This window comes from Daucus carota, chromosome 5 (genome assembly GCF_001625215.2).
Source record: "Daucus carota subsp. sativus chromosome 5, DH1 v3.0, whole genome shotgun sequence".
NCBI lineage: Eukaryota > Viridiplantae > Streptophyta > Magnoliopsida > Apiales > Apiaceae > Daucus > Daucus carota.
The window spans coordinates 42,670,881-42,684,621 of NC_030385.2; the positions used below are offsets into that span (position 1 = coordinate 42,670,881).

The 13,741-nt window shown below is 33.1% G+C and overlaps 3 protein-coding genes across 4 annotated transcripts; 2 read left to right on the top strand and 1 right to left on the bottom strand.

The window, feature by feature from the left end:
• The first annotated feature begins 1,028 nt into the window (after nt 1-1,028).
• Nucleotides 1,029-4,061, top strand: LOC108219874 (F-box/kelch-repeat protein At3g06240). Of its 2 annotated transcripts, XR_010292164.1 has the most exons (3): nt 1,039-2,303; nt 3,635-3,711; nt 3,831-4,061. XR_010292164.1 is itself a non-coding variant. In XM_017393429.2 (2 exons), exon 1 carries the CDS (start codon nt 1,168-1,170, stop codon nt 2,287-2,289), a length of 1,122 nt encoding a protein of 373 aa, XP_017248918.1. In that variant the 5' UTR covers nt 1,029-1,167; the 3' UTR covers nt 2,290-2,303; nt 3,831-4,061. The 2 variants fall into 2 exon arrangements, 1 of the variants encoding a protein (XP_017248918.1); XM_017393429.2 differs by lacking the exon at nt 3,635-3,711 and having other exon boundaries at nt 1,029-2,303.
• A 706-nt stretch (nt 4,062-4,767) lies between these two features.
• On the bottom strand, nt 4,768-7,071 carry LOC108220940 (protein NOI4). The gene is made up of 3 exons (XM_017394838.2): nt 6,915-7,071; nt 5,886-6,077; nt 4,768-5,093 (listed from the first exon to the last, which is right to left on the bottom strand). Exons 1-3 carry the CDS (start codon nt 7,065-7,067, stop codon nt 5,049-5,051), a joined length of 390 nt encoding a protein of 129 aa, XP_017250327.2. The 5' UTR covers nt 7,068-7,071; the 3' UTR covers nt 4,768-5,048.
• A 5,458-nt stretch (nt 7,072-12,529) lies between these two features.
• Nucleotides 12,530-13,012, top strand: LOC108221804 (extensin). The gene has a single exon (XM_017395660.1). It carries the CDS (start codon nt 12,530-12,532, stop codon nt 13,010-13,012), a length of 483 nt encoding a protein of 160 aa, XP_017251149.1.
• Nucleotides 13,013-13,741: the final 729 nt, after the last annotated feature.

A 13,741-nucleotide genomic window follows, 5' to 3' on the forward strand; every position in this document is an offset into this window, starting at 1 on the left:
ATAGCAGGATTTTATGGGCTTCGATTTGGTAAAAAAGAATAATTTATAGCCGTTGTAATACTAACAGTAACTATTTATACTTATAATTTTCTCAAAAAAAACTATTTATACTTATAATTATAAATTAAGTCAACTATTTTTGATATGGGTTTGTTGTATAAAAATCTCCTCCACTTAAATTTTCTAACCCCCATATAATCTCGACATGGAGCTCACGAGACAAGATCGCATCTCTATAATCATCATGAGATAATAATTTTCATAGTTAAATTTAAATCCGCGTGCTTGTTTTTTAACATTATGAGATGACCTGCGTGCTTGTTTTTTTAACATTATGAGATGATATCGATTAATATGATAAGATAATCTCGATTAATTCGTACCGTGTATTTACTTTAATAACTGTTTATACTAGTAAAATTATTAACGCAAAACAAAATTTTAGAATTTTGATGCAATATGACAATGGCTTCATCAACCATAAATTATAATCACCATTTTGAAATTCAAAAAAAAAAATCGACCAATAATATATATGTTTAAAATTACAATCCTCATTTTATATCTGAATACAAATCATAATCGTATTAATGTAATTAAGAATAAAGTGACAATGTCTCGATATTACTCTCTGTGTTTTTTATACGACACTTTTAACTTGGGCACGTTACTTTAGGTGGGTTGACTGAATAGTAAAATTTATTATTTTCAATTGATTTTTTTTGTGAATTAAAATTTTGATTGCATATTTTTGTTAAAAAAGAAAATTTCAAAATAATATTTTTAACTATCCGGTCAAAACACTTAAAAATGTGTGGCAAAAAATCAAACGTCATGTATCGAAAACAGAGGAAGTATAATTTTCTGACTGTTGGATGAACATCTAGCGATTGGGATTATACTCTCCTTAATACATCTGGAATTAAACGCGGAACAGGATTATTTGATGTCATAATTTTTGACCGATGAATATTCATTCTAACGGGTAAAAAATATGGAACGGCTAATAGGTCCACAACCATTACGGGTAAAAAATATGGAACGGCTAATAGGTCCACACCATTGAGGCATACACCTTTGCGATAAACCCTAGACGTTGTTGTGAACACTAAAGTGACCATCTTTGTCACCGTTGTCTCTGTTTAGGATACGAGAGAAGCCGAGGCTATGGAGAGAAGCTCAATCAATACTCTCGATTTCGACAGCTTCCCAAACGATGTCAAGACCAAAATCCTCTGCGGAGTTCCAGTCAAAACCCTGTGCGTGTTAAAATGCGTCTCAAAAGCCCTAAACACCCAGATCAAATCCCCTGTTTTCACCAAATTCTACGACAAGCTCCACTTCAATCGAACATCTGGTGACGGGATGAAACCCATAGCACTACTTGCTGTAAGTAATTTAAGTCTCAACACTTTAGATATTGATCACAAAATCCCAGCTTCTGTTCTTCCTATCCGAAGAAGTGTCAAGGACACGAGTGACTTGAGATTGATTGGCTCTGCTAACGGCTTAGTATGTCTCTGTCGTTTGCCTTATTCATTTACTCTAGTGAATCCGACCACCCAAGAATTTCGGGTCGTACCCTACCCGGGTTCTTTTCAGGTTTCTAGGCAGCCCCCATTTAGGTTGTATGCGTTTGGTTATGACAGGGAACAAGATGATTTCATAATTTTCAGTGCTGCGGCTCATCATTATGGATCGTGGTTGTCGGTGATCAAGTTTTATTCCGCTAAAGCCGAATCGTGGGAGGATATTCCTGCCGCTGTTAAGGTTCCTGCTCATGCTTTTAGTTCTGAATTTTCAGTTTATGTTAATGGTGTTGCGCACTGGCTAGGCTGGACTGGTTTTATAGACCCTTATAAGGGGGATTTGCTAGTTCGTAAAATCATGGGCTTTAATTTTGCTAGTAAGGAATTTGAGTTGTTGATGCTAGATGAGAATATGGATGAGGGAGAAGTCACGGGTCTTGCGGAGTTGGGTGGGTGTATTTGTGCTTTAGTTGAATATTATGATCAGTCTTTGGATATTTGGGTTATGGAGGATTATGGTGTTGTTGAGTCGTGGCGAAAGACTTTTTCAATCAAACTACGTGCAAGCCCCTCTGCGTTCATTTCCCCAATATGCTATGCAGACAATGAAATTTTGTTTCAGATTGATTATGAGTTTGTTTTCTATGATCCGGAGGCTAATACAACTTCTGAACTTATGTCTGGAATATGGACAATCAAGAAAAAGAAAGGCAGTTGGCTTGACATCGTGAGGTACGAGAAGAGTATTGTTTCTCCATAGGAGTGGAGCAAGAGGTATGCAATTTCGTTTTGCTTTTACAGTCACATTGTTTATTAGATTATCCTACTTAATAGAACTCGTGTTATTAGTATCTCTTGTGGTTGTAAATATTATGTTTTGTCGTCAATAGACTTCTCTTTGTCTTATTTTTAGATCCCATACTACTTCTGCATACCCACCATCTTCTGTAATTTGGAGCTGGTATACTCCTCGTGCCCTAGAAACTTTTGTTGTTCAAGTGCATTATTAGTTCTATCATCATGTCCTAATACTTCAGCATAATCTGAATTGTGCAAATAAGCCATAACGACCACGACCACCCGAGGACAACAACGCTATCAACAATCCTTCATTCCACCTATTACAGAGTCAGCATGCTGTATGTTGATCTCACTGGAAATTTCGTTATTCTCATTGCTAACCTTTTGACTATCCTATCCTGGCCTTGTAGTCCAAATTTGATAATCTGATCCATAAAATTAGGGTGCTCTTGGGTTTGGATGAAACTTCTTCTAGCTTCACATCATTCCTGATCATTTCTTTAAATATGTTTGTAACACATTTGGATTGATCATCTTGTTCATACCCACCAGGATCAAAATTATGCACGTTCTGCTCACCAAACTTCATATAATTGCTACCTCCACCATAAAAATTTGCAGCTCCGCAAAACACATCCTCAATCATACCGGTAAGGATAATTGAAGATTTCTCTTCAACATCGCCTTTCTCTGCACCCTTGGTCTGGCTAAAGCAAGCTTGGTCACGAGCCAAAGCTTGTGCAGACCATGTAGAAGTGGTGAAGAGGATGGACCAGCTAAGTAGCTGTGCTGGTAGTTCAGTTAGCAACAGAAACAGAAATGAGAGTTCTCTAAAGTTTGAGAAATATGCTTATACACAAGGTACCATATATAGGTTATTTTCCCCGGTTCTTCATTATATATAGGTTCCTCTGTGTAGCATTCCCAAGCAGCATATGCAGGGTCTCTAAACACTCCTTCATTCTTTTGTATATCTGGCAGCTCCACTTCCAGTCCACATTTTCCTCTGTAGGATTTGGCCACTCTCGTGTCTTGTTTCCTAAACCAAAGCCTTCAGACCTCCTGTTTCTTCTTCGAAATCAGGAAATACAGGCTTGAGATGGTGCAACGTCTCCTGTTTAACCATTTCAGAAGTCACGAGTTCATCATGTTTTCCCTCAGACTTCCAGTTTTAAGAAATAACAATTATTTTTTCTTGATTCTTAGATCTCATACTCCTCATCAAACTAAATTTCTGCATAGCCACCTCAATTATATCCTCTATTCCTGTGACAATAAATAACATCCTTTGTCTTGATTTTTAGATCTCATACTCCTCATTAGACTCAATTTCTGCATAGCCACCTCAATCATTTCCTCCATCTCTTGTAATCTGGAGCTGGTAAGCTCCTGGTGACTCAAAAAATATGAAGCACTTCATTAACTAATTCAGAGTACTCTTCAGAGTATTTATGCTACTAATTATGGCTTTCACTCATGCTTTTCTGCTCTTGTTTGTAGGGTACTGTTTAGAGTGTTTAGAAGCACTTCAGAGCCATGTCAGCATCGTTGCCTTTTGTTCTGCAAGTAATGGAGGTCAAATCTACAGTGCCCTGTCAGTATCGTTGTTGTGTTATGTTATGTTATTGTTGTTTGTAAGAATGAAGGCCGAATTTTCATTAGATATACCAAACTATATATTTTCTGAGCATCACATATTCATGTGCATTCATATCTATTGCTTATTTCTGCAATGGTCAAGTGTGGCCAGTTTAATAGTGTCTGTCCTAGTTTCTGTTGGCTGAAACTTACTAAAACTAAAAGAAAGGATTTTGCAGAAGACATGTCTGTCAATAAGTTCGAGCTCTGAAATTTCATCCATGTAAATTACTACAATCAAGCCTACTACAGTTGTTATTCTTATATACCTTAACCGTAGAATTTAAATGCTCCATCTCTGGTAGTGGCCAAAAAACATTCAATTATAACCTTAATTATTATGTTGTAACAAGCTCTCAAGCAATAAGCATTGTTCTTGGAGTAAAATCGGTTGCGGTTGCACTGCTCCTTATTTGAACTTGTAACTTGCAATTGTGGTTGATGAAATCATTTAAAGTTATCGTGTAATCCATCACAATGATGTGTACAACCATTCAGACATATCTATAACACAATTTTCCTCGTAATTTTCCTACCGCTAGGCTTACTCACAGACTTCATTTTTAACACCATAGAAATGTGAGTAGCTGCTTGCTATATATTGCACCAGCAGACCTCGGAAATGTTTGTCTTCAAATTGGAACCCTAAAGTGATGAAAGAGAGGGTTATACCTCAAAATCGAAACTGAGATGGAAGATAAACGAACATTGAACTGAAATTGCTGAAGCCAAACGAAGCATGATTATGCGCTTGACCCAGATTGTTGATATTACAAACTGCTAACATTTATGACAAAAATCTTGATATTTTCAATCAAAATTTATAAAAGATAGAGAGGAGGCCACAAACATCATATAATAGCATTGTCGAAAAAGTTGAGAAAAATGGAGACAAAAGAAAAAGGAAAAGAACAAAATCAAACTGAAGAGGACACCAACGTAAAATAACTTGGTAAGCCTAAAATCTTGTCTAAATTGCAACATATGATCTCCAGGATTGCCCATCACAGCTCCTCTTCAGCTCCAGTTTTCTGGAATACATCATGTTGCAGGCATTACAAGTCGATTGCACAAGTATCCTCAAGATTCTGCAGATGCAGATTGAACACAACAAAACCACTTTCTCTGCAAATAATAAAGAATGACAGTGCGTATCAGAATGAAGCTAATAAGTCAAGCCGCCAACTAAAATTGCGCAGCTGTGTGTCTTCAGATCAGGGAAAATACAAGTAAATATCAACACTACTTTCAGCAGTAGAATTATACTATGGGCATTTTAAACTTCTAACTCATTTAATTCGTCAACTGGATATAATTAGTTCCTCCTATGATATAGAGCATTGTATCATCACTGGCTGACAGTGTTAATCAAAATATATACCAACAGAGAAAAGAAGAAAACGCTTTAGCTGTAAAACCTTTTTGAAATTGCCAGTTAATTTAAACATAGCAAGTAGGCAGTCCCAAAATGCAAGATTAATTTAACAGCTTGTGGGAAAATTTGACAAATTATGCATAGCAACAATATTTTTAATTTCATAGTGACAGTTATTCTACGCCATAACCATAAAACAAAAATAATCCATTGATATAATATTTTCAGAACAAACCATAAACATATTGTGGTTAGTAGATAAATAGTGTACACTAGTTCTAAAGAAGTTCTATTAAACCGAATTACTATGTGATACTCCTAGAGGGCTTGGTGTAGTATCTCATTCAACAAAACCACAATTTTTTTATAAATAATCAACTTCTTTTCTGACAAACAAAATATTTCAATCATCTCTATCACACACGAACTATCACAAAAAGAAAAGATAAAGTAAGCATTATGAAGTATTTAGCAAATATAAAAAAAACATTATGAAGTCTTAAACTATATTGATGCACAGGTTAGATTAAACTGTGTCTTACAGACTGAGGCTTGCCGAAGGTTGTTTTGCGCTTGAACATTGAGGGATTCGAGCCATCTTTTGGTGGTGAGTCAGCCTTGCCACCTGTCCTTTTTTCATCCCGGGCCTTATTAAATATCACTGTGAATCCTTCGGCTGATGCTGGGTCATTGACATCCCATTCACCAAACTTAGGCAATGGTAGACCTTTATCCTGAAAGAAGTATAAATTGAAAACAGTAAACCATCTTCAATTTCATAATCGCTATACAACCAGATGCTAAGACAACTCAAATGAACTTGTCACTGAAACTAGTGCAGGCTAAATCATTGCTAAGCCTTTCACTAAATAAAATTTGCAGCACCGCCAGCACCAATACACTTTAGGTAGCAGATTGCTTGTTCTGTTACAATCAAGCTTGCAAACTGACACCTCCAAATGACACATTCTCCTTCTTCATATGGTAAAAAAATCACAGGGTAATGTCAAGTATCAACCTGTATTTTTGGGGGTGTTGGAGGTTATAGACTACAAAGTTTCTCAGTTAGAGCAAAAGTCTAATGCATAAACTATGACCAGTGTTGAACTAAGTATTAAGTGAATTTACAAAAAGATCACACCAAGATAGCATGAATGACACCCTTGGCTTCCCTAGACCGAGCAACGATAACATGTGAAGTAACCAGCTCATCTAAAACCGATCATCTATTATTTACCAATTACATTGTCAAGGTCAGAGTCTTTAAGCAAAGACATGGGTTGTCTGTATTGTTTTATATATTTGAATTATCAGATCATTGACCATAACCACCTCAAAACTTTTACAGCTTCTCTAAGTGAACCAGAAGAATTTAACATTAATGATACAAATAAAGTGTCTTGTGTTGTGCATCCATGTAAACATTAAAAATAAAAGAAAATCATTCACAATTCTCATACACAGGATTATACAAAAAAGGGGAATGAATCATGCAGAGCTGCATCATAACATAACAGTACAGGCTTAGAAAAATATATACACAACCATAAAGAGAAAATTCAGAGAAATACCTCCATGAAAGTTGTGAAGATGATATTGCAGCAGAGAAAGAGTTTGGCAAAGTGAAATCTCCCCCACTTTTTTCCTGCTTGTAAAATTTTGATTGATCGCTTCGAAATCCAAGAAAGAAAATATAGTTTGTACAGCTGGCTATGAACAACCATGTGGACAGGGCCAAGCTGTGGGGTCCACATTTAATATAATATACTCCCTCCGTCCCTCTGAGTTGTATAGATTGGGAGACGGGGAGTCGGCATCGATTTTAATGCTCTTGTAAAGTATAATTATATAATTTATTTTTAAGATTTTTTTTTCTGAATAAAAGTTTGAATGTTATATTTTTATTAAGAAAAAGAAAATTTTAAAAATAAGTTATAGAACTATATTTTATAAGAGCATTGAAGTGCGTGTCGAGTAGTGAAAAAAAAAACGTATACAATTAAATTAGACAGAGGAAGTAATCAATATAGAAGTTGGAAACAAAATATTAGTTTATAAAATACTCGCTGATCCCATTTTACTACTCTCTTTTGAAAACAACGTATTTAAAAAAATATTTGAATTATATATTTCAATTATTATTTTAATATCACATATAAATATAATAAATTTATATTAGAAGTGATAAAAATAATAGGATAAATTTGTAATTTTGTATATATAATTGGACAATTATAATAAGAAAAAAAAATCTTCAAAAAAACCCCCTAGTATTTTGGCCTGAACGGAGTAACAAAATTAATCAAAGCAAGTTATCGATCAGAGAATTCTTTACCCGGTTTGTGAAATGACTTGAAATTTTTTGTGTTTTTGTTTTTGTCAGAAGTTAGGGGTGTGCACGGGTCGGCTCGGCTCGATTTTTAGCTAAAACCGTTACCGAACCGTACATGTCGGTTCGGTTCGGTTTCTACCTTAAAACCGTTACCGAACCGTTTCAAACGGTTTTTTCCGGTTCGGTTAACCGTCGGTTTGGTTACGGTTTTTTTCGGTATTCTATAATAAAAAATATTATACAAATTTAATAATCAACTCAAAAATTTTTTTAATGAAAAATAAGGTATAATCACTAATTAAATATTATTCATTAGTACGTATTTTACCAAAATAAATAAGAAAGAAAATATTAAAATATAAATACTTATTAATATAATCGAAATGAAGTAGATGAGCACTATTACGGTATATAAAGATGATCCAGAAATGTAAAGTATGAATTAGCCCAATGTTTTTTTTTTTTAAGAAAACGAACTTGCATTACTTAGAAATTATCAGAATTCAGTACAAGGCTTAGTTACAGAGTATCTCTTTATGGAAATGATGTTAATTACTAACTACTCTATTACTCTCTCTCTCTATTTAAATATAACAAAGGAAAATGCTACATGCACAAGAATAGGTACAGAATTATTCACAGAATGAGTATGTGTTAACTTGTGATTGGAATGGGCCCCCTGCACATGCATTAATAGCACCAATTAAAACACCCCACCTAGATTGCCATGTCATTTTGTGTAAAATTATGTATCCAATTTTGTGCATGTAGCACTACTCTATAACAAACTAGTGTAACTTGCTGACTTGTAACTATAGTTGAGGTGGATAGTTCCTTGCTTAGCAGATAATATACCAATAATACCAATGTAATAATTTATTTTATATAAAATATAAAATATATAATAAATTATATAATATTATATAAGCGGTTCGGTTTTTTGGTTCGGTTTTAGGTGTAAAACCGTAACCATCGGTTCGGTTAACCGTCGGTTCGGTTGAGCTACGGTTTTTTTTGGTTTTTGTCGGTTTCAGTTTTTTTCGGTGTGGTTTTCCGGTTTTTCGGCTCGGTTTCGGTTTTTTGGTTTTTTTTGCTCACCCCTATCAGAAGTGTAGATAAATTTGATCCAACTTTGACTGAAAAATATGTATATTAAATAATTGAATAAAATTATGAAATATATATCATTGAAAAGATTATCAAATCTATTTTAGAATATATTTTTCAGTTTTGTAAAATTGTAAAAGAATAATTTTTAATTTTCAGTCAAAGTTGGGTCAAATTGACCATCAAAAAGTCAAACTGGACAGTTAATTTGGGACGGAGGGAGTAGTACTCTAAGTGGAAAGAAGTGACAGCAGACACAAAGAAGATTTGATAATTCTGACAAATACGCATTTATGGTACTTTACACACGTTCATTATATGAATGCACCTTGGTTACTGGAATTCGTAGTTCCCTACAAAAATGCAAGCTGGCTCCTTGTGTCAACCAACTCACTACCCTCTGCTTATTCTTTTCCCACTTCCTTTAAATTGATGGGGACAATTTTATACTCCCTCCGTCCCAGTCAATTGTATACGTTTCTTTTTCACTGCTCGACACGCCGCTTTTTAAGGCTCTTATAAAACATAGTTCTACAACTTATTTTTAAGATTTTCTTTTTTTGTATAAAAGTATAAATGTTATATTTTTATACAAAAAAAGAAAATCTTAAAAATAATTTACAGAACTATACTATATTGAAGCATTAAAGTCCGTGCCGCGCCCCCGTCCCCCAATGTATACTATTGACTGGGACGGAGGGAGTATCACATGCAGATTGCAGGTAATTTATGCGTCTCAATTCATATGTTCTTTTCAAAAAAACATACATATTAAAAAAATAGTTAGTTAGATATAATTTTATCTCAGATATCATTAGTACGTGATAAAGGAGAATAGAATTGAGTTTCAAAAAAAACATAATAAATATGGATTAAATATGATTAAGTTGGTCAATGATTGAAAAAGTGACTCAAATGAGTTACTCATTTAAAAATTTATATCAAAAATATCATTCTATCGTTAGTCGAAATTCTGAAAGTATTATATATTGAATTTCGTACATTTTTTATGAATAGTATTGCATCCAAATGAAAGGTACCGAGTTCTACTATTTTAACAAATATTTTTAGATTTTTAAAATTTGATCAACTATTTATTTTTATTTAAATTAAATAAAACAATCAAAAAATTAAAAATAAATAGTTGATAAATTTTTAAAAATCTAACAATATTAGCTAAAATAGTAGAACTCGGTACCTTTCATTTGGATGCAATACCATTCATAAAAAATGTGCGAAACTCAATATATAAAATTTTCAGAATTTCGACTAACGATGAAGTGATATTTTTTATACAAATTTTTAAATGAGTAATTCATTTGAGTCACTTTTTCAATCAGTGACCAACTTGAGTCATCGAATTAGTCACCTGATTGATATTTAACCCTAATAAATATAGAGATAAAATTGTATTGAAAGAAGAGAGACAAGTATTTTGGGATAATTTTTTTTTCCAAAAGAGATCTGTAAATTGAGACGGGAGAAGTAGGAGTAACTGTTTTCCGTATTTTATTCACCACTTTTTATTTATTAGGGACTTTTTATTGAAAAATAATGATTTATTTATTAAGGTTAATATATTTAAAAAATATTTAAATTATCATACAATGTATCTCACATGCAGGTACAATTACTAACGGGTTCGCCCTAGTTTTATAGTAGTACTTTACCCTCCTCTCACTTATTTACCTCATTATATACTTATATATAATAAGCGTAAGGGAGATAATTTGGTCGCATGGTCTTCTGGTCCAAAATATTATCATCCGTTGGATCTTATATTGAACAAATAAGCACCGTTAGATTGGAAAATTAACTTCTGTTCTACAAGGCAACTGATATCACCTTGCATATTTATAATTGCTTTTCTGAATCCAAAACAAATTCTGTCTTTCACGTGTATATGATTTTTTTAATCCCAAATAAATATTTTCTACCAGTTTTATTCGTAGAAACATATGAATCTCACCGTCACAATTTTTTTATAATATATTTTAAAATTAATAAGCCGGATTTATGTGATTAGCAAATACAAAAACTTTTTCTTAATCCAAAATAGATTCTACCTTCTTATTGCATGTTTATGATTCCTTTTCTTAATTCAAAAACAAATTATGTTTATCAATTTTAATTTAGAACCATATAATTTTTTTGAAAAATATTTAAATCACAACAAATTATGTTTATCAATTTTAATTTAGAACCATATAAATTTTTTGGAAAATATTTAAATCACATTATATATTTTTTTATTTTTTTGTAACCTAAGAACCCGCAACCACTACCCTTCGGATCACGCAATAGCGTTAATCCACCCTTTGGGAGTCGAACCTGTGACCAAGAGAATACATGTCCTCTCTTTAACCAGCTAAACCAACCCTTGCGGGCTATTTAAATCACACTATAATAATTCTAATATAAAATACATTTATAAATATAATCTAATAAGAGTTGGCAATAACGTATTCCACTCAAAATATATTAAAATTTGATAAAAAAAATTTAATACTTTGGCAGGGTACATACGAGAAAAAAAATGGCTTCATTACAATAGTTTATTTGAAACCATTAATGGCCTTGATGATGTATTTACCACAGTTCTAACTTATAAACAAATTATAATTTCGAATTTTATTTTATTGAAAATTTTAATTTATTATTTATAAATAAAATTTCTTCACACCATTTAAAATATATTTAAGAAATTTATAAATAATTAAAAAGCTCCCGTACCTTGCACGGGCTATAAGCTAGTTTATTTAATTTATAGGTAATTTTGAGTGGTATATATAATATTTAAAACTTTAAGGTGCATAATTTATGTTCAATTTTCTTGTTATAAATATTTAAATATTAAATTTTTATTTAGAAAAAATAAAAATAATTTATGAAAGGAGTCTTAAAAAGCGTGTTCAGGCCCATCCTTCAGGCTAAACAAGCTAGCAGGACAGAGAGTAGTATTTTTTTTATTCACCATTTTCTATTTATTAGAGGTTTTTTATTTTTTTATACAATGCAAATAATTATTATCACTAATTTTCTATATAATTGTCGTTACAGAGTGACATATAATATCTGTAACATGGGTATTCAAATATTTGATTTGGGTGGTATATGCATTTTTCTAACAAAAATATATTATAAATAAATATTTAAAATATAATTTTTTTTAATCATATAGTCAAAAAAGTTGAATATGTATTCATATTAAAACCACTTATAAAAAAAGATGAAGTAATAAAATATGATAAAATCTGGAGAAATTACGGTAAGACTTGATAATTAAAGAAATATAAATTGATATTTATTCTCCATCCAAAAATCAAGATATTGATGAAATAATTTTAAAAAATTCGATCAAGTGCAGTGGTTCTGCAAAATTGGAAATAAAATGGAAGCAGCGGAAAATGCAAAGAAAATCATTGAAAGAAAATCATCAATGCAGTTGCACTAGCACATATTGTGTGGCATTTAATTAAATTTGGATTTTGGCCTTGCTCCAGTAGATAACTCACAACCATCTTCGGCCATTTCCGCATTGCTGATCTCTGCAGCTTATAAGTTACAAATGCATTTGTCTGCATGCACTATCCATGCAAAAAAGTCTTGTCTTCAACTGCCAAATACCCTGCTATGTGTCATCTTTCTGGAGGATCTAATTTCCATGCCCAAATTTATCATATACACAACTTTCATCTACAATCTCCTCATTTTCTCCCCCTCTGCAGAATTTTAGACAGGAGCAAGATGTGTTCAATGAATTTATTGTACTTGCTCGCAGTTTCTGCGCTCCTGTCTGCAATAAATTGCACAAAAATCAATCCAGACACTTTCGGAGAAGGTACTTGTCAGTACCCTGATTGTGCCCCGCAGCTTCCACCACCATCCACTTACCAGCCATACGCCTCTCCACCGCCTCCAGCACCAATTAGTCCGCCTCCAGCACCAACTCCGCCTCCTGCACCAACAGGGTACCCGCCATACGGTGTCACTCCACCGCCTCCTGTTTATCCAGAGAATTGTCCGCCTCCACCGGCTCCTCAGGGGTACTCTACTAGTGATCAGCAGCCTGATTTTAGTCCTCCTAGTCCACCTCCGAGTCTGTACACTTATTTAAACGATACTTGGATTTCTGCTGCATCATTTCCTGCTAAATTGCCTTCGGTCTTTAATCTCTGTGGTGTTATTTACATCCTGTTCTTGTTTGCAGCCCTTCGTATGTTTAATTAGAGGTCTCTCATGTCTCTGGTTTAGTATTGATTTCTGATTGTCTAGGTATCGTTTTCCTTCTTGCATAAGTTGAATTCAGGCGATTTTGTATTCGAATGATGGATGATTTTATTATTTCGACAAAGAACGCTAGCTGTAATTCAGGTTTTAATTGCTTATGATTTATCGATCGCTTTATTTTCGATCCGTGGTGGGTTGAATTTGATTGAATCTATATCCAAAATTGTTTAAGCCTTGTCAGATCGGGCAAATAATTGGATTTTTGATGGCCAAATAAGGTCTGTTAGCGTTTTCGGTTATCGGATCGGATATATTTAGATTTTATAACATAATTTTAGTCCGAACCTTACGTTTCATCTATCAAAAACAAGTTCGAAATCTGCACTCTGTTGTACATTAAGATAAAAACTCAAGCACTTGTTAGAATTAAGTAGATAGCAAAGCTGTCAGAGCCGAAGAGAAGGAAAGAAACAAAGAACAGCAACGCAGAAGTAACAAAACGAATGGTTGTATCTTGGACCAAACATGATTTATGATATCCTTGAAAAAAATTTCTCAAAAAAGATTACTGTAATTGTTTTAATAACTTAATCAATTATATGGATTATTTGAATATTTGGATAATACCACTTATATTCTTTTTAGAAGTCGGAAAATAGAGAATAACTATAGAGTGGCTTTTATACACTCGTTATTAATACATGTAATTTTACAAATAGATATGTAATT